Source organism: Acomys minous (genome assembly GCF_964271855.1).
Source record: "Acomys minous genome assembly, chromosome: 19".
Taxonomy (NCBI): Eukaryota; Metazoa; Chordata; class Mammalia; order Rodentia; family Muridae; genus Acomys; species Acomys minous.
In genome coordinates this window covers 65,541,769-65,560,631 of record NC_140499.1, presented here as the reverse complement: position 1 = coordinate 65,560,631, position 18,863 = coordinate 65,541,769, and the positions used below count along the sequence as shown (strand labels likewise).

At 48.9% G+C, this 18,863-nt stretch overlaps 1 protein-coding gene across 4 annotated transcripts in view; it reads left to right on the top strand.

The window, feature by feature from the left end:
- PIP5K1A (phosphatidylinositol-4-phosphate 5-kinase type 1 alpha) overlaps positions 1-16,129 on the top strand; it is a 39,902-nt gene extending 23,773 nt beyond the window's left edge. For 3 of the 4 annotated variants that reach the window (XM_084769563.1, XM_084769564.1, XM_084769565.1), the window contains 13 exons: positions 821-901; positions 3,216-3,346; positions 4,200-4,317; positions 4,492-4,644; positions 5,144-5,443; positions 7,438-7,643; positions 8,593-8,676; positions 10,246-10,294; positions 10,398-10,482; positions 11,419-11,565; positions 12,406-12,535; positions 13,945-13,990; positions 14,686-16,129. In XM_084769563.1, coding sequence (XP_084625689.1) covers positions 821-901; positions 3,216-3,346; positions 4,200-4,317; positions 4,492-4,644; positions 5,144-5,443; positions 7,438-7,643; positions 8,593-8,676; positions 10,246-10,294; positions 10,398-10,482; positions 11,419-11,565; positions 12,406-12,535; positions 13,945-13,990; positions 14,686-14,688 — 1,533 coding nt within the window. In that variant the 3' untranslated portion in view covers positions 14,689-16,129. The remainder of the gene's footprint in view (positions 1-820; positions 902-3,215; positions 3,347-4,199; positions 4,318-4,491; positions 4,645-5,143; positions 5,444-7,437; positions 7,644-8,592; positions 8,677-10,245; positions 10,295-10,397; positions 10,483-11,418; positions 11,566-12,405; positions 12,536-13,944; positions 13,991-14,685) is intronic. The other variant, XM_084769566.1, reaches the window with a different exon arrangement.
- The last annotated feature ends 2,734 nt before the right edge of the window (positions 16,130-18,863 follow it).

The following is an 18,863-nucleotide window of genomic DNA, read 5'->3' as shown; positions in this document are numbered from 1 at the left end:
ACACTCCCATGCAGACATGTAGGCAAAACACCAATGCACACAAAATAAAATAAATAAAAATATCTTTAAAGTACTCAAGTTTCTGACTCTGAGAAGCCATTTTATTACTTTATTCCTTTTTTTCGTTTGTTTTTTGTTTTGTTTTGTTTTGTTTTTCGAGACAGGGTTTCTCTGTGTAGCCTTGGCCATCCTGGACTCACTTTGTAGACCACGCTGGCCTCGAACTCACAGCGATCCGCCTGCCTCTGCCTCCCGAGTGCTGGGATTAAAGGCGTGCGCCACCACGTCCGGCTTTCATTCCTTTTTTTTTAAAAAAAAAGATTTATTATGTATACAGTGTTCTGCCTGCATGTACACCAGCACACCAGAAGAGGGCACCAGATCTCATTATAGATGGATGTGAGCCACCGTGTGGTGCTGGGAATTGAACTCAGGACCAATTAATTTTAAATCGAATTGTTTGAGTAAGCGTGCAAGGTTAGAATTATGTTGAGTTATGGGGGGGAAGGAGGGTAGTAGTGACTTTTAAAGGCTTTTCCTTATTTTGTATTAAGTTCCACTGAGAAATTCCAGCCTCATCAATTATTTTTATGTACTGTCACTATAGCTGTTTATCATATCGTGTGGGAATGAGAAGCTATATTCCTCTGGGGGTTTTGAGACTTTATCAACGAGGTTCCACAGGTTAACATTTGGCTTACCAACTAGCCTAAGATAGCCTTTTTGTATTAACCATCCTTTTAACTAGTCCTCCCAAATGCTGGCCTTATAGGCATGCACCTCTACATGGCTATATATTAATCTTAAATTTTTCTTTTAGGGACCTTACGCCTCTATCCTGCCTGTCAAGAAAATAGGCCACCGAAGTGTTGATCCCTCTGGAGAGACTACATATAAAAAGGTAAGTCTGGCAGGCTGAGTGGAGCATCTTACTTTGTAACACATGGAGGGCTGCACTGTTTATCCTCCTGGGTTTGCAGTTCTTGTTTTTGAAATATTGTCTCATTCTAACACAGGCCGGCCTAGAATTCAGTATGTAGTTGAGGCTGGCCTTGAACTCTGAGATTATATGGCGAGTCACCGTGCCTGGCAGTGCTGCGCTTGATACTTGGTGCTGTTCTCCATAGACTGTACCTTTGTTGTCTTACTTTGTCTGTGGGTTCATGGTTTTGATTCATGAGACATGGTCTCTCAGGACTGGCCAGAGCTCACGGTGTAGCCCATGATGACTCAGACTCCCAGAGCTCTGCCTGCCTTTGACTCCTAAGTACTGAAATGAAAGGCTTGCCCCACCGCACCCAGCCCATTAGTTGATGATGAGCACTGAACATAATGTAACTTGTGTTTCAAAATTTAGTTCACAGAGGATGAATTTCTTTTTATGTGTATTTAAAGGAGACTGTTGCTGCTAATGAAAAATCTTGTGTTGGTTGATATTTTTAAAAGATGGGATCACTGTACATAGTGCTGGCTGTCCTCCAACTCACTATGTAGGCCAGGCCAGCTCCAACTCACAGAGATCCACCTGTCTCTGCCTCCCAAGTGCAGGGATTAAAGACACTACCATGTCCAGCCATGGTTGATATTTTCATTAAGTGGAAGAAATTGGATTTCATTATTAGCCACTTTTTTCTGGCTTGGATTTTTGTTGTTTTGTTTGTTTGTTTGTTTTTAGAGGCAGGGTTTCTCTATGTGATAATCCTGGCTGTCTTGGACTCCCTTTGTAGACCAGGCTGGCCTCAAACTCACAGAGATCTGCCTGTCTCTGCCTCTGCAAGTGCTGCATTAAAGGTGGGCGCCACTGTGTCTGTCTTTCCCCCCCCCCCACCCCCATAGGGTCTCCTAAACTAGTCCAGGCTAGCCTTGAACTTCCTATGTAACACTGGGTACCATCCATCCTACCTCTATCACACCCTTCTTTTTTTTTTTTTTTTTAATTATTTTTTTTTTTTATTTTTTTGATTCTTCTTAATTTGAAATTTCAGTCTCAAGTTGCTAGTATTACCAAGCACCTTGTAGAGATTAAAGATGGTGTTTTACAAAGCAGCTAGAAACCAGTCTCCAGTGTCTCTTTCTTCCATAAACACAGCCACGTGTCTTCAGTTGCAGGGGATTCAGTTCCTTCTTATGACCCGGATGCTGCACACATGCGGTGCACAGACATGCATGCCTGCAAAACTGCCACACATGTAAAACGGGGTAGAAGAGGACAGCGAACATACATGTGTGTGTTACATCCAGCTAGTGTAGATGCATGCATACATACCACACAGCCATCCAGACAGAAAAGTAGGGGTGTGTGTGTGTGTGTGTGTGTGTGTGTGTGTGTGTGTGTGTGTTGGCCTGGAATTCTATGTAGGCTATGCTGACTTACAATTACAGGGATCCACTTGCATCTGCCTCCCAAGTGCTAGGATTAAGGGTGTGCATCACCATTCCTGGCCATGTTTTCTTTTTTAATTAAGAGGTTTGTTAGTGTTGTTTTTTTGAGACAAGGTTTCTCTGTGTAGCCTTGACTGTCCTGGACTCACTTTGTAGACCAGGCTGGCCTCGAACTCACAGCGATCCACCTGCCTCTGCCTCCCGAGTGCTGGGATTAAAGGTGTGCGCCACCAAGCCCGGCCCAGTTTGTTAGTGTTGTACGTTTCTATTCTTGAAAGAAACACTTGTCCTTCTTTGAGAAGCCCAAAGCTTCTGTAGCTACAGTCAAATCAGAATCAGGCAGTAACACAGAGCTCTTCCCTGACTGAGGCCTGCACAGATGGCCCTCTTGCTACTTTGAATGTCCAGTTTTCTTAATCGAAGGTAGGTTTAATTGCAGTGCAGAGGACCGGATTGCTAAGTTTTATCTAAACTATTGGAAGGGATTGTGCTTTCAAGTGTTGCTGCTACAGTTTTCCTCAGGGGTTAGTGGGTTTGGTTGATTGGTTTAGTATTTTACAGCCAGGTGGAACCCAAGCTGACCTAAAATTTAACCGTGTAAATGGTGGGATTCCAGGTGTGTCACCATGCTCAAATTTCTCCTTAGTTTGTATTGGTATGGCCAGGCTTTTGTTTACTTTGTTTAGGTTTTTATTTTATTAGGGGTTGGCAGTTGAAGTAGAGACAAGGTCTCCGTTTGGCTTTGAACTGGATTGTAGGCATTGCTGCCATGCCCAGACTTCGGTTAGACTTGATACCAGAACATTCTCTGTAATTTCTTTATTGTTTCTTAGACAACTTCATCAGCCCTGAAAGGTGCCATCCAGTTGGGCATCACTCACACTGTGGGCAGCCTGAGTACCAAACCAGAGCGAGATGTCCTCATGCAAGACTTCTACGTGGTGGAGAGCATCTTCTTTCCCAGGTACAGAGCCCAAGTAGTGAATGCGCAGGAGAGGAGCCTGGACAGTATGACTGTTAAGCCAGCTGTAAGGCAGTTTTAAGGGCTCTCATCTAATTAAAGACTGTCTGTCCTTAATCTTGTTGTAAATAGGGGAAATCCAGGACAGCCAAGGCTACACAGAGGTTTCTCTAGTCTTGGCTGTTCTGTAACTTTCTTTGTAGACCAGGCTGGCCTGGAACTCACAGAGATTCGCCTGCCTCTGCTTCCTGAGTGTTGGGATTAAAGGCATGCGCCACCAATGCCCAACAAAATAAACTTTTAATTGACTTGATGTATTGCCTAGGAGGCAGTGTGAGTTCTGTGTCCTTTTTTTTTTTTAAAATATTTTATTTAATTTATGTGTGCTGGTGTGAGGGCGTCATATCTTGGAGTCAAAGACAGTTGTGAGCTGCCATGTGTTTGCTGGGAATTGAACGTGGGTCCTTTGGAAGAGCAGGCAGTGCTCTTAACCACTGAGCCATCTCTCCATCCTCGAGTTCTGTGTCTTATTCTCCTGTAACCCGCACACAAGTTGACTCATCCCCATCCCATGTCTCTAAGAAGTATGTTGGGCCGCCCTTTAAGCATCTGTTCAGGGTGGATTCCATGGGTAAGGTGTTTGTTTTTTTTTTTAAACTCATTTATTTATTAAGTATACAGTGTTTTGCCTGCATGCGTAGCAGAAGAGGGCACCAGATCTCATTATAGATGGTGGTGATTCACCACGTGGTTGCTGGGAATTGAACTCATGGCTTCTGGAAGAGCAGGCGGTGCTCTTAACCTCTGAGCCACCTCTCCAGCCTGGGTGAGGTTTTTTTAATGTTTCACCCCACAGTGAAGGGAGCAACCTGACACCGGCTCATCACTACAATGACTTCCGTTTCAAGACCTATGCACCTGTTGCCTTCCGTTACTTCAGAGAGCTCTTTGGCATTCGGCCTGATGATTACTTGGTGAGTTCCTAATCGCAGACCCTGTGACTTGAAGATAGGAGGGGTCGCTCAGGGGACACGCTTCTTGTACCTTCTCGTCTCCACGTTCCTTAAAATGGATGTGGATCTGTAGCTGACCTGGGCGTGGGCAGGCCCTGGCTGGTCATCTTCATGCGTGTCTTCTCTCACTTGCAGTACTCCCTGTGCAGCGAGCCGCTGATTGAACTCTCCAACTCTGGAGCTAGTGGCTCCCTCTTCTATGTGTCCAGTGATGATGAGTTCATCATTAAGACAGTCCAGCATAAAGAAGCAGAGTTTCTGCAGAAGTTGCTCCCCGGGTACTACATGGTGAGTGAGGAGCACTGCCGAGGCGGCGGGGTCCTCAGCAGGGCAGCAGTGCTGTTGTCTTGCTTTTGGTTTCTCTGTGTAGCCCTAGCTGTCCTGGAACTCGCTGTGTAGACCAAGCTGGCCCCCAACTGGTAGAGCTCCACCTGCCTCTCCCTCCCGAGTGCTGGGATCACAGGTGTGCGCCACCACCTGGTTCTGAGCCTTTTGGATCTGATCTGATCTTAGATGTGGAAGTCAGGACAGGGCTTGGTTGTTCTGGCTTCTGAGAGAGTTGTCTTCCATACTGGCCGTTTAGTCTCTGCCTCCCGAGTACTGGGTTTGAAAGCGTGTGCCAGCACACTGGGTTTAAGGTGCCTTGAGAGATTTTGGACAAATACATAGGGCAACACGTTTTACCTCAGTCCTTTGTAAAGCAGAGAAACAGTAGGTAGCAACTTTTGCCTTGAGTGTCACTGAAAGTCAGCTAATCTGTTCTACTGCTGTTAATTTTATGCCTTAGAATCTTAACCAAAACCCTCGCACTCTGCTGCCCAAATTCTACGGGCTGTACTGTGTCCAAGCGGGCGGCAAGAACATACGGATCGTGGTGATGAACAACCTCCTGCCGCGCTCTGTCAGAATGCACGTCAAGTACGACTTGAAGGGCTCCACCCACAAGCGGCGCGCTTCTCAGAAGGAACGCGACAAGACCCTGCCCACCTTTAAGGATCTGGACTTCCTGCAGGACATGCCCGACGGCCTGTTCTTAGACGCCGACATGTACAGTGCTCTCTGTAAGACTCTGCAGCGCGACTGTTTGGTGAGCTGTCGCTTCCCTCTATTTCAGACATGGGGATCCTTTCATTGAAAAACCCTGTGGACCACACGTGGTGGCACACGCCTGTACTCCCAGCAGAGACAGACAGGTGGCGCTCTGTAGTGTGAGGACAGCCTGCTCTGTAAACCGAGTCCATGTCAGCCAGGGCTTCACAGAGAAACCCTGTCTGGAACAGAACGACACAACACAGCACAAAAGAGCAAAGCCTTGTGATTCTCTGGCGGTCAGTCTGTGGGAGGAGGCGGGGCTCAGAGCGGCCCGTCATTGTCTTGCTCTTCCCAGCCTCCTTCATTGCCACGCCTGCAATACCAGGTTGTGTGTGATGTGTGCTTGCACTAGCCTTTTTTTTTTTTTTTTAAGATTTAATTATGAGTGCTCTGTCTGCTTATACACCAGCACACCAGAAGAGAGCATCAGATCACACTGTACACAGTTGTGAGCCCACCCTGTGGTTGCTAGTAATTGAACTGAGGACCTCTGCAACTAGTATCTTACTGTTTAGCCATCTCTCCGGCCCTTTTTAAGGTTTTTCAAGTCCTAGCTGTCCTGAAACTCAGTCTTTAGACCAGGCTGGCCTCAGACTCAGCGATTCACCTGCCTCTGCCTCCTGCGTGCTGGGACTAAAGCTGTCCACCACCATGCCCCCGGCTTTCTTGGTCTTACTTTTTATTTCCAGTTTGTTGTTCACGAACCTGTTTCAGTAATCTTTTTTAACCTTCTGCTGTGTTCTTTTATTATGTAAACATTTGTTGTTGTATTGCATTTATTTACATTTGTATTCAGTAAATGTTAAACTACCTTAAAGCTGATCACATAAAGTTCTTCCACAGATCTTTTTGGCCAGATCTTTATACAATGTACTCTTTTTTAAAAGATGTATTTATTTATTATGTATACAGTGCTCTGCCTGCATGTATGCCTACATGGCAGAAGAGGGCATCAGATCTCATTATAGATGGTTGTGAGCCACCATGTGGTTGCTGGGAATTGAACTCAGAACCTCTGGAAGAGCAGCCAGTGCTCTTGACCTCTGAGCCATCTCTCCAGCCCCACAATGTATTTTTTTCCTCCCTTGTTCATTTTTGGGTTTCGGGTTTGGTTTTTGTTGTTGTTGTTGTTGTTGTTGTTGTTGTTGTTAGTTTTTTGTTTGTTTTTGTTTTTGTGGTTTTTGAGACAGGGTTTCTCTGTGTAACAGCTCTGGCTGTCCTGGAACTCGCTCTGTAGACCAGGATGGCCTCGAACTCAAGGATATCCACCTGCCTCTGCCTCCCAAGTGCTGGGATTAAAGGTGTGCGCCACCAGCTGTTTGTTTTTTGTCTGCCTGTTTTGTTTTGAGATCTCGGGTAGCCCGAGCTGTCCTTGCGCTCCCTGTGTAGCTGAGGATGACCATGAGCTATGTCTGGGCACGCAGGCTTATGCACCATGCTCAGTTTGAGCTTAGATTCCCAAGCATCTAAGCAAGCACTCAACAAGCTGAGCTACGCCCCGGCCTGTGGTTATGGATGTTCCTTACAGTATAAATGCATCGTCCTTGGGCCTTGAAAAAGACACTGTTCTCTTCATAAATGACAAGTGAACTTGAAGAGATAAGTTGTATTGCCTACTTGGGTGGCTCAGCCCTATAATTCCAGTTATTTTGGAGTCTAAGGCAAAAGAAAGAATCAGGTTTAAGGCCAAAGTGGGAAACGTGGTGAGATCGTATCTCACAATTTACAGGGTAAAGGCAGACTGGGGATAGAGCTTAGTGAGATACACCAGAGACCTGTATTCCGTCTCCAGTACTGCAAAAACACAGTTCCAGTATTCAAAGAGGAGAAAGGCCGGGAAAGGAGTATAAGTACAGACACGCTGAGGGAGACCCAGCAGACGACACGCTCCTCAGGAGGAGCAAGAGCAAGGCTTCGTGAGCCATGGATGTGTGAGAACTGAGGAGGTCTGGACGCCTCGCAGATTGGGCCGTGTCCTCTCCCCCTTAGGTGCTGCAGAGCTTCAAGATAATGGACTACAGCCTCCTGATGTCCATCCACAACATGGACCACGCGCAGCGAGAGCCCATGAGCACGGAGGCCCAGCACGCAGCTGACACGCGCAGACCTGCTCCCCAGAAGGCTCTCTATTCCACAGCTATGGAGTCTATCCAGGGCGAGGCTCGGCGGGGTGGCACCGTGGAGACCGAGGACCAGTGAGTGGGCTTGGGAGCAAGGACCAGTCACACCTAGTCTCATCACACTTTGCGTTGTTGGCACCTCACTTCTGGAGTAGAGGGGCTTTGATTTGACAGCGAGGCTGACAGCATTAACGCTCATGGTGCCATTGCCTGATCTTTTGAAAGAATAGAAGAGGAGAGGTGTAGACGGTCTGCCTAACCTGACACGACTGAACCTGTTAACACTTAGAAGCTTAGATTTGGGGCTGGAGAGCTGGCTCAGAGGTTAAGAGCACTGGCTGCTCTTCCAGGTCCTGAATTCAATTCCCAGCAACCACATGGTGGCTCACAGCCATCTATAAAGAGATCTGGTGCCCTCTTCTGGCCTGCAGGTGTACATGCAGGCAGAGCACTGTATATTTAAGAAATAAATAAGTCTTTAGAAAAACAAAACAACAAAAGCAGCTTAGATTTTCATCTATAAATCACATTAGAACTTTCATCACAGCAGCCAGGCGTGGTGGCGGATCGCTGTGAGTTCGAGGCTCAGCCTGGTCTACAAAGTGAGTCTAGGACAGCCAAGGCTACACAGGGAGACCCTGTCTCGGAAAACCAAAAAAAAAAAAAAAAAAAAAAAAGAACTTTCATCATAGCTTATTGTAGGCTTCTTTGCCGATGGCCTCTTTCTGACTGTCTTGGGTTTACCCAGTGAGTGTGGTCACTAAAACTGTCAGATGGTTTCATTGTTAGGTGTCTTGTACCACGACTGCCAAGAAAAGTGTATTAGTGGGAACCAGTCAGGATCGGAAAGTAGCAGCTGTTTGCGTTGTTGATCTGGGGACTGGTCCTGCCATTGCTGCGCAGTGACGGTTCAGCTCTGGGCTCCAGGGGAGTACAAGGGGTTGCCGCGCGTGCACGATTGACTGGGGGAAGAGGAGCCCCGCCTGCTTCTGAGCAGTGCTCACCCTGCCTTCTCCTTCCCCAGCATGGGCGGCATCCCTGCCCGGAATAGCAAGGGGGAGCGGCTCCTACTTTACATTGGCATCATTGACATTCTGCAGTCCTACAGGTGAGGAGGGGTGCGGAGCTGGGCACTAAGAGCTCTGACTTTCCCCTTTAATTTTTCTCATTTTATGAATGGGTTTTGCCTTTTGTCTATGTATGTGCACCTGTCTACTGTCTGATGCCCATGGAAGCTAGAGGAGAGGGTTGGATCCCCTAGGAGGACATGGCTGTGAGCTGTCGTGTGGGTGCTGGGAACTGGGAACCCAGATCCTCTGCAAGAGCAGCCAGTGCTCCTAACTAACTGTTGGGCTGCTCGCTCTCCAGTCCCCAACACACTTCTTTTAGACATGTTCTTTGTAAAGTTCTTGGCTATGCAAGGACAGTGAGTCACAGTCTGGTTACCCGTAGATTTCAGGTGGTTTTCCTGCCTCACCGCCTCTTCAGCATGATCTACACTCTGTGGAATGCTGACTCAGTCCTCAGATAGAAGCCTAGGGTGGAGCGCTCCATCTGCCTGACTCTCAGTGAGAAGCCTGTGATTGAGTCATCCTCCACATAAGGAGACAGCTGGGAGCACAGGCTCATTTCCACAGAGGAAAAATAAGGCCTCTGAGTTATGTAAAAACGACGGCCTGCGAGCTAAGAGTCCATGATGTGATGGGAGGAGCTGCAGGTGTTGGGCTCCATGTTTGTCCTGACACAGTGAGAGATTAAGGCAGGCTGGTTCTTCAGGGTCTGACTTACTGATTATCGTCTCATTTAAACTTTTCTTTCCATTTATTTACTTACTGTGTGTTTCTATGTGCATAGTGAGCAGCGGGCATGCGGAGGTCAGAGGACAACTTGGGGGAGTCGGTTCTCTCCATCATGGGGACTCTGGGGATTAGACTCAGGTCATCAGACTTGGTGGCAAAGCCAGGCGTGGTGGGCGCGCGCCTGTGATCCCAGCATTGGGGAGGCAGGGGCAGGAGGATCACTGAGTTCAAGGCCATCCTGGACTACAAATCGAGTCCAGGACCCTAGCCAGGGCTACACAGAGAAACCCTGTCTGAAAAAAACCAAGCCAAACAAAAACAGAAAAACCAAAACAGACTTGATGGCAGGCACCTCTACCCACTGAGCCATCTCACTAGCCGCCTTACAAGTGCAGCTATACGTTCTCTGATTTACCCACTAGCTTTTTTTCCTTTTTCTCTTTTGGTTTGTTTGCTCTGTGTTTATTTTTCAGACAAGGTCTCACATTGTAGCTCAGGCAGACCTGAGGCTCGTGGCACTTCTCCAGACCCAGTCTCCCAACTGCTTGGTTACATGTGTGTGCCACTACACTTACCCTGCATACGTGCGTGTGCCACTACAACTACCCTGCCTTTTCTAGCACTTGAGCCCAGGCCCTTACATGTGTAGGCAAGTATTTATCACTGAACTGTCCTGCTCATCTTCCCTGACTGGACTCTGTGGAATAAGTACTATAACTCGGGGCTCTTTGGAAAGTCGTCATGTCACAGTGGTTGTGCTTGCCCAGTGGCTGTCTGTTCAGGGTTCGCAGATACCGTGGCCTCCTTACGCTTCTAAACTGAATAATGAGGCCAGTGTTTGCTTTGGGAACCACTGTGCGGTGCATTTTTCTTTGCAGGTTTGTTAAGAAGCTGGAGCATTCTTGGAAAGCTCTGGTCCACGACGGGGTGAGTGCATCAGCCTAGGCCTCCCTCCTTCCCACTTGTGCTTTTCCTGCCATTTGCCTCCGTCCTTCTGTGTATTATCTATGTCCTGCCTTGTGTTCCACAGGACACAGTGTCCGTGCATCGGCCAGGCTTCTATGCTGAGCGGTTCCAGCGCTTCATGTGCAGCACGGTGTTCAAGAAGATTCCCTGTAAGTGGCTTCTGCCAGGTGACCCCCCGTGGCTCCCTTACCCCTAGAGATGGGGGGCAGGACACCTCTGCCAGGGAGCTGCCAGGGCCAAAGGCCTCTCCTGCTCCGCCTACATCCTGTGGGCGCTGCTTCTCGCCCTTGTGTCCCTCACTGTCTGTCCCAGTCTGCTCCCAAGTTGTTGCTCCCCCTGGTTCTCCCTACATGTATCGCTGAGGTGAGGGCCATTTCTGGGGAGTTGGTGGGAATGGGAAAAACCATGCAGCTGTGACTGGGGACTGCGTGGCCCAGGCTGGGTTGTCTAGAAGCAGACGAACGGGCGAGGATGTTAGCAGTGCTCTTAACTTTCCTTCCATGACCAGGTGGCAGAAAGTCTCAGATTAGTTCAGGTGCAGCCGTCAGCCTTGCTGATGACAGTTGATGGCGTTTTTAGTCTTTCCATCAGCTTTCTCGATACAGAACTGCCAGTGTTCTTTTTTCAAACTTTCTGTGTCGTTGACACTGGCAGATTCCAGGTCATCCTCCTGTGCTCTCGTCCCAGGCATGAGTTGTCCCATAGTGAGGTGAAGATATCACAGACAGGCTTCGAGGCGCAGAAGTGCTTGCGAGTGAAGCAGTAGTGCAAGTTATAGTGCTGTTTGCACTGAGGCCAGGAAGGTGGACAGGTGTGGAGCCTCCTGTAGTGCTCACTGGGTGGCATTGGTGAGAGTCAAGCCAGAGAGGGCTGTGCTTGTGTCACTTTCCTCTTTAAGAGTTCTGTTTCTTTACAAAGTGAGGTGACTTGACCCTCTTCTCTGAGTAGTGCTTTGTAGGCCATCTTCCTGCCGTTCCCCTGTTTTCTGCCTTTGCTTCAGAACAGCTTTGGGTATGTGTTGGTGTCTGTCTTGGTGATGGTTTCTGAGGCGAGTGCTAAGCAGGCTCTCTCTTTCCCTTTTGAAGTGAAGCCTTCTCCTTCCAAAAAGTTTCGGTCTGGCTCATCTTTCTCTCGGCGAGCAGGCCCCAGCGGCAACTCCTGCATTACTTACCAGCCGTCGGTCTCTGGGGAACACAAAGCACAAGTGACAACAAAGGCGGAAGTGGAGCCAGGTCAGCGCCAGGGCTGGGTCCCCTTCTCCTTGTATTCTCAGGCTAGTGCGCCTATGCGCCCCAATTCTTTTTTTGTTTTTGTTTTTTTGTTGTTTATTTTTTGAGACAGGGTTTCTCTGTGTAGCCTGGCTGTCCTGGACTCGCTTTGTAGACCAGACTGGCCTCAGACTCACAGCAATAGCCTGCCTCTGCCTCCCGAGTGCTGGGATTAAAGGTGTGCGCCACCACGCCCGGCTCCGGGCCCCAATTCTACACAGTAAGGAACTAACTTGTGGGGCTGGAGAGATGGCTCAGCAGTTAAGAGCACTGGCTACTCTTCCAGAGGTTCTGAGTTCAATTTCCAGCAACCACATGGTGGCTCACAACCAACTATAATGGGGTTTGGTGCTCTCTTCGGTCAAGCATGCAAATAGAACACTCATATAAATAAATAATATTAAAAAAAAAAAACTAGCTTGCTAACTTGTCTTGTTTTGTTTAGGTTTTTGTTTCTGTTTTTCCAGACAGTTTCTGTGTGTAGCCGTGGCTGTCCTGGAACTCATTTTGCCTCTGCCTCTGCCTCTGAAATGTTGGGTTTAAAAGGTGTGTGCCACCACTGCCCAACTGTTGTTTGTTGTGAGACAGAGTCTCACTGTGTAGCCCAGGCTCTCCCAGAATGCACTGTGTATAGCCCAAGCTAACCTCAACCTCATGGCCGTCCGTTCTCAGCTTCCCAAGTACTGGGATGGCAGGAATGAGTCGCCATGTCCCTAAGTCACTGCACATTTCCCTCACCACGCTGTCCTTCCATTATTGATCCATTCTTTATTGATTGGTTGATTGATTTTCCTTTTTCTCCAGATCCACACCTTGGGCGTCCTGATGTCTTACCTCAGACTCCACCTTTAGAGGAGATCAGTGAGGGTTCACCTGTTCCTGGCCCCAGTTTCTCACCTGTAGTTGGAGAGTCTTTGCAGATGCTAACTTTGAGGTGGGTTTCTGGACTCCGTACTCTCTTCAGTTTCTTGGAAACCTTCATTTTTATGTTTTTCAAGAGTCTCTGCTGGGCAGTGTGGTGGGCTGAGGGGAGACCAGGGCAGCCAGGGCTATACAGAGAAGCCCTGTCTCCTGTCTTTCTGTCTGTTTTTCTAAGACAGGGCCTCTCATGTGTAGCCTTGGCTGTCCTGGACTCACTTTGTAGACCAGGCTGGCCTCGAACTCACAGCGATCCACCTGCCTCTGCCTCCCAAGTGCTGGGATTAAAGGCGTGCGCCACCATACCTCGCTTATACTTGTGTGTTTTTAAAGAAACCATCTATAAAGAGATCTGGTGCCCTCTTCTGGTGTGCAGGTGTACATGCAGGCAGAGCACTATATAGGTAATAAATAAATACTTAAAAAAAAAAAAAAAAAGGAAGAAACCAAAATTCAGGTTTGGTGGCAGACACTTTAGCCCGCGGAGCCATCTAGCTAGCCTTATCTGTGGGCTTGTGAAGTGTCTGACTCTGTGACCTAAGCTTGCCTTGCACTTACAGAAATCCTCTGCCTCAGCCTTCCCAGTTGTAGCATGACAGGCGTGAGGTACAACACCTGGCGAAGGTACTTACGTTTGAAGTCAGGACCTGCGGCATGGTAGACAAGCACTTTTGCCTCTGGGCTAGATTACCATTGGAGGGTTTTTGGTTTTGTTTTATTAAAGATTTATTTATTTATTTATTATATACTGCTCTGCCTGCATGTACCCCTGCAGGCCAGAAGAGGGCATCAGATCTCATTATAGATGGCTGTGAGCCACTATGTGGTTGCTGGGGATTGAACTCAGGACCTTTGGAAGAGCTCTTAACCACTGAGCCATCTCTCCAGCCCAATGTTTGTCAACCTACCTCTTCACATTTCATTTAGATTCAAAACACAAAGCTCAGTGGGTAAAAAGGTGCTTGCTGGGGCTGGAGAGATGGCTCAGTGGTTAAGAGCGCTGCCCGCTCTTCCAAAGGTCCTGAGTTCAATTCCCAGCCACTACATGGTGGCTCACAACCATCTACAGTGAGATCTGGCACCCTCTTCTGGTGGGCAGGCATACATGAGAAATGAAACATTGTATACTTAAATAAATAAATCTTTTTTAAAAAAAAAAAAAAGATGCTTGCTGAGCCAGGCAGATCTCTGTGAGTTCAAGGCCAGCCTGGCGTACAAAGTGAGTCTGGGACAGCCAAGGAAACCCTGTCTCAAACAAACAAACAAACAAACAAACAAGGTCCTTTGCTGCACAGGCCTGGCAGTTGCCGTGGAGGACGGCTAGGAGTGGAAGCAGGACTGTGCGTGCTGTACTGCTTTGCCACTGACCTACACCACAGCCCCTTTTTGTCTTCTAACTCTCTGCCTGTCTTTCCCTCCTGTTAGTCCAACCTTGGAAAAGCTTGAAGTTGCAGAGTCCGAGCTCACCCATGTGAGTACCTGGGGTCCAGGGTCACCAGTGGAGTGGAGCGAGCGCCGACGGGGAATGTCGGTGTGCTCCTGAACCTGGCTTTAAAAGTTTTAAATCCCAGTACTAGGCAGGCAGAATTGGAGTCCATCCTGGATTTTCCAGGCCTGCCGAGGCTACATAATAAGATTCTGTCTCCAAAAAATAAAAAAGGTTTGTGGTTTTAAAACTTTCATACTTGCCGGTTATGGTGGCGCACGCCTTTAATCCCAGCACTCAGGAGGCAGAGGCAGGTGGATCTCTGTGAGTTCGAGGCCAGCCTGGTCTACAAAACGAGTCCAGGACATCCAGGGCTACATAGACAAACCCAGTCTGGAAAATGTAAAAATAAAATAAAATAAAAGACAGGTTTCTCTGTGTAGCCGTGGCTGTCCCAGACTCACTTTGTAGACCAGGCTGGCTTCAAACTCTCAGCGATCCACCTGCCTCTGCCTCCTGAGTGCTGGGATTAAAGGCGTGCGCCACCATGCCCAGCCTCGAAATCCTGTCTTCAAAAAAACAGACAAACAAACAGAAACAAAAAACTTTTATACTTGGAAGCTAAAGCTAAAAAAAGAAGGAAAAACTGTCAGTTTTGTTAGCTAGGATGAAGCAAACCTGAGATCTGCTCCTGCCTTGTCTTGTATTTGTGGTTGACTGTGGGCTCTTTCTGTTGTCAGTGAGCCCTGAGCCTCAGAAGACCTGAAACACTCTACTACGGCTGTGAACTCTAGACGTCAGCCTTGCCCCAGGAGTGCTGAGTCATCAGGAGAGGAGAGGGCCGAGGGACGTGGAGCTGGCAGGGCTCTCCATCGCAGTCTCCCCTTCCTCGGGCGTTAGTGCCTTTGACACGAGGACAGCAGTGTCCCACCACTCCAGAATTGGGTGGAGTGAATTTTCTACTGGCCGCCATGGCTTCTACAAACCCTGTTCTCCGTGCTGTCCCTGGGGTTGCTGGACTAGGTGGTTTCCTCTCTTTCCCTTTCCCTGGAGCTGGACTCTTACTGGTTTCCTCAGGACGAGTAGCTGGACGTTGTTACTGCCTTCGCTCTTCCTCTGGTCTTTGAAAAGACCCCAGTGACTTTTATAAAGGTTTTTGGGGAAGAGTGAGGATGATCCTTACTCCTCCTTAAAAGGAAAAGGACAAACAGTGCACAGCGTGCGTCTGAGCCAGTCTCAGAGGCCCTGGCCGTGCAGAAGAAGAGCCCTGGTGTCTGTGAACCAGTGAGGCTCGGCTGCCGCCAGCAGCTGCTCTGCTCATCCCTCAGTTGAGGCTGAGGGAGAGGAGGGGCGTGGCCTCCACACCCATTATAGCTGGTGGGCAGCCACACTGGGAGAGCGGGCCTCAGCAGGGCCCTCCTCACTGCCAGGTCATATAATTATTACTATTTTGCAATTTGGAATGTATTCTAATAGTTTTTTAAAATATAAAGAATTATCAGATGATTTTAGACCATTCTCCAAAGGAGACTTCGTGTTCTTCCCATGTTTTCCAGCAGTGTTCTGCTCTTTGTGGAGCTGCGGTGGAGGGAGACGCTTGTCTGTGTAACAGGCAGTCTGTATCTGTGAGGCTAGAGAGTAGTGTCCTAATCGCTGGGGAGCGGCAGACCTCCTCAGCCATGCCGTTGCCATGGGCCCGTCTGCCCCCCCCCCCTGTAGAGAAGCTGGAAATGGGGCCACATGAGCCCCCTCCTCTCAGAGTCAGGGTCCTTCTGGTTGTGGCTGGCGGGGGTAGTGCATGGCGCTGGAATCCCGCGTTACTTCTCCGTCCCGTCTTACCATGATAGCAGGTTCGCCGACCCCCACGTAACTGTCTATATTAGACGCCCCAGCCAGTTTCTGGCTGCCTGTCTTTGCTGCCATGTTCTTTTTTACAAGAAGGAAAGAAACAATTCTTGCTATTTTTTTTCATAATTTACTATTTATGATGTATTTAAGTGTTTTATTCAGGACAGTTCTGTAAGGGGTGGGAGGGACTACTCGGAGGGCGGGGCGTGGGGGACATGGGTGTCAACATTTGTATGGAGTGTTGCTATTGCCTCTACTTTGTATTGTTGAAACAATGACAAATGCAATATAAAAGTAATAAATATCTGGTTTTAATGTATTAAATTCAATTATTTAGACCTACTTTTAAATGTTTTTATTAGCATGGTAGTAATAGTTTCATTACATCTCATCCGTGTACATAGTGTCCGTGGGCATCCCTGGGGCTGTTGGTGCTGGGGTTAAGCCTAGGACATGCGAGCTCGTGCTGAGCTTCACCCCAGCCCTCCTGGGTCTTGCACATCCCGTGTGCTCGGCTCTCCCTCTGCCGGGCTCCGGTTGTGTTAGCAGGACACACTCTTCACCTTCCATCCCTCTGCGTGAGTAACTCGAGCTGAGAGCAGCGGATTCAGTTCCCCGTCTGCAGCCCCTAGTATCGTAGCAGTTTGACCTTGATGAAGAATTGTAGAAGAATGTTAATTCAGAACATGGCTGTTCGGGCAAGAGATCACATCCAAAGATCTTCTAGGTCTCTGTGATCCAGCTGGAATACAAACACGCCTTTGATCCAGGAGACAGAAGTTACTTTTGGGCTGGAGAGATGGCTGGCTCAGCAGTTAAGAGCACTGATTGCTCTTCCAAAGGACCCAGGTTCAACTGCCAGCACCCACATAGGCAGCTCACAACTGTCTGTAACTCTAAGATCTGACACCCTCACACAGACATACGTGCAGACACAACACCAGTGCACATAAAATTAAAAAATAAATAATTTTTTTAAAAAGCCACTTTTACCTTGGGGGTGGGGGGAGTTACTTTCACAAAGAACTCTTGAATAGGTGGTGACTTGGTCTGGTTAAGAGAATGACTTGAGAGCCAGGCGTGGTGGCGCACGCTTTTAATCCCAGCACTCGGGGCACCCAAGAGGCGGAGGCTGGTGGGTCTCTGCGCATTTGAGGCCAGCCTGGTCTACACAGAGAAACCCTGTCTCGGGGAGGGGGGGATTTGAGATTCAAAGCTTCAAGAGTTCACTCGGCTGAGGAAGAGGATGAATGAGGAGAGGAAGCCTGTCAGTTGGCCTAGAATTCATTCTGACCTCACCTAGTGCATGTCCCACAGAGAATCGTAGGGCTTCCCCCTGGTTGCTTGCTTGGTTTTTTTGTTTGTTTTTTTCAAGGCAAGGTTTCTCTGTGTCGCCTTGACTGTCCTGAATTTGCTTTGTAGACCAGGCTGGCCTCGAATTCACAGCGATCCACCTGCCTCTGCCTCCTGAGTGCTGGGATTAAATGCATGCAGCACCTTGTTTTTTATGATAAAGGCTCTCAGCCAGGCGGCGTGGCAGAGCCTGGTCTAGAGATCCAGGGAGGGAGGGGAAGGGGGAGGGTGTCCCCACTTCTGCCTTCACCTTTCCTGCCTGCCCCCCAGCTGCTCCTGTAGCTTGCAGTACCTTTCCTGGAAACTTGCCTTTGGTTACAGTCTTTCCTGTCAACCAGTTCTGCCAGCGGGGAAGAAACGCCCTATAAGCTTGGGCCACTGCAGCTCAGACCCTTGGGAACCTCGCACACACGGAGTATTGGTGTGGGAATGAAAAATGCTAGCCGACCGCTTCTCGAGGGTGTCAGGACACCTCAGCTGTGCGGTATTTGCCGTGCGAGGATGATGCCAAAGTGGACCGAGGAAACCTGAACTAATGGCCAAAAAATACTGTAAACACTTAGGTAGCAGCTCCTGAGGCAAGGAGGTCGAAAGAAGTAAACCGGCTGTCAAGCGTTATTAGTGTCCAAGAGTAAAACACAAACCCCCAGCCGTTAGCTCCGGCACAGCTGGGGTCGGAAGTACTGTGCGTGGCACTCACACACAAAGGGGAAGTGAGAGGGGCTGGGAACACAGCTGCTGACAGCCGTGTCTAGATGCCTGAAGCTCTGGCGTAGTTCCCCAGCACGACACCAATAGCCTAGAGAGCAGAAGGGCGGGGCGTGGGGGCGCACGCCTTTATCCCAGCACTCCCGAGGCAGAGGTGGCGATCTCTGAGGTCCAGGCCAGCCTGGTCTACGGAGAGAGTTCCGGAACAGCCAGGGCAAAACAGAGAAACCCTGTCTCAGAACCAAAAAAGAAAAGGGAAGGGAAGAGGCTGAGGAGCTCTTGGCTGTCTTCTGGCTGTATAGTAAGCTGTGGCAGCCTGCTATACATGAGGTCCTATCTCAGACACAGAACCAGAGGGTCCCGGTGGGCCAGAAGTGTTGCGGGAAATCTCGCTTACGCACAAAGACCTCCAGTGAGAATGTCAGCGAGTTTTCTGAAGCAATTACGAGCGGGCTGGAATAGATCCAGGTAGACACGCAGGCCCTGAGGAACTTCTGTGGAGTTCTTCTTTTGTTTTGTTTTTTGAGACAAGGTAGCATTCTGTAACCTCTGCTGACCGGGACCTCGCTCTGTAGACCAGGCTGGCCTCAAACTCAGAGGTGCACCATCCTGTCCTGTTAACCCTAGGGTAGTTTCACACTTATTTTAGTAGGGTGGGGGCTGGGGTCGGCTTATGTGGCTCTCCTCTTCCTGGGCGGGGCTGTTGGCCACCAGCCCACTGAGGAAAGAGAAACAGAAGACCAGCCACAGGGGAGACACAGGGCCTGGCAGGCGGCAAGCACTGCGGAGACCGAGCACTCAGGGAACCAAAGGCTGAATAGCCCTTGCAGGCAGGGGCTTCCGGGATAGGTGTTCATAATTAGTTGAAATCAGGCACTTTAAGGATGCCTGCTTTGCATTTGGCGGCTCGCTGTTATCATATGACCCGGAACACAGTACCTAAGTATCCTATAGGCGCAGGGAGGGGTGAGCTGTCGGGGAGCTGTGTCAAGGGCCGTATACCAGATGT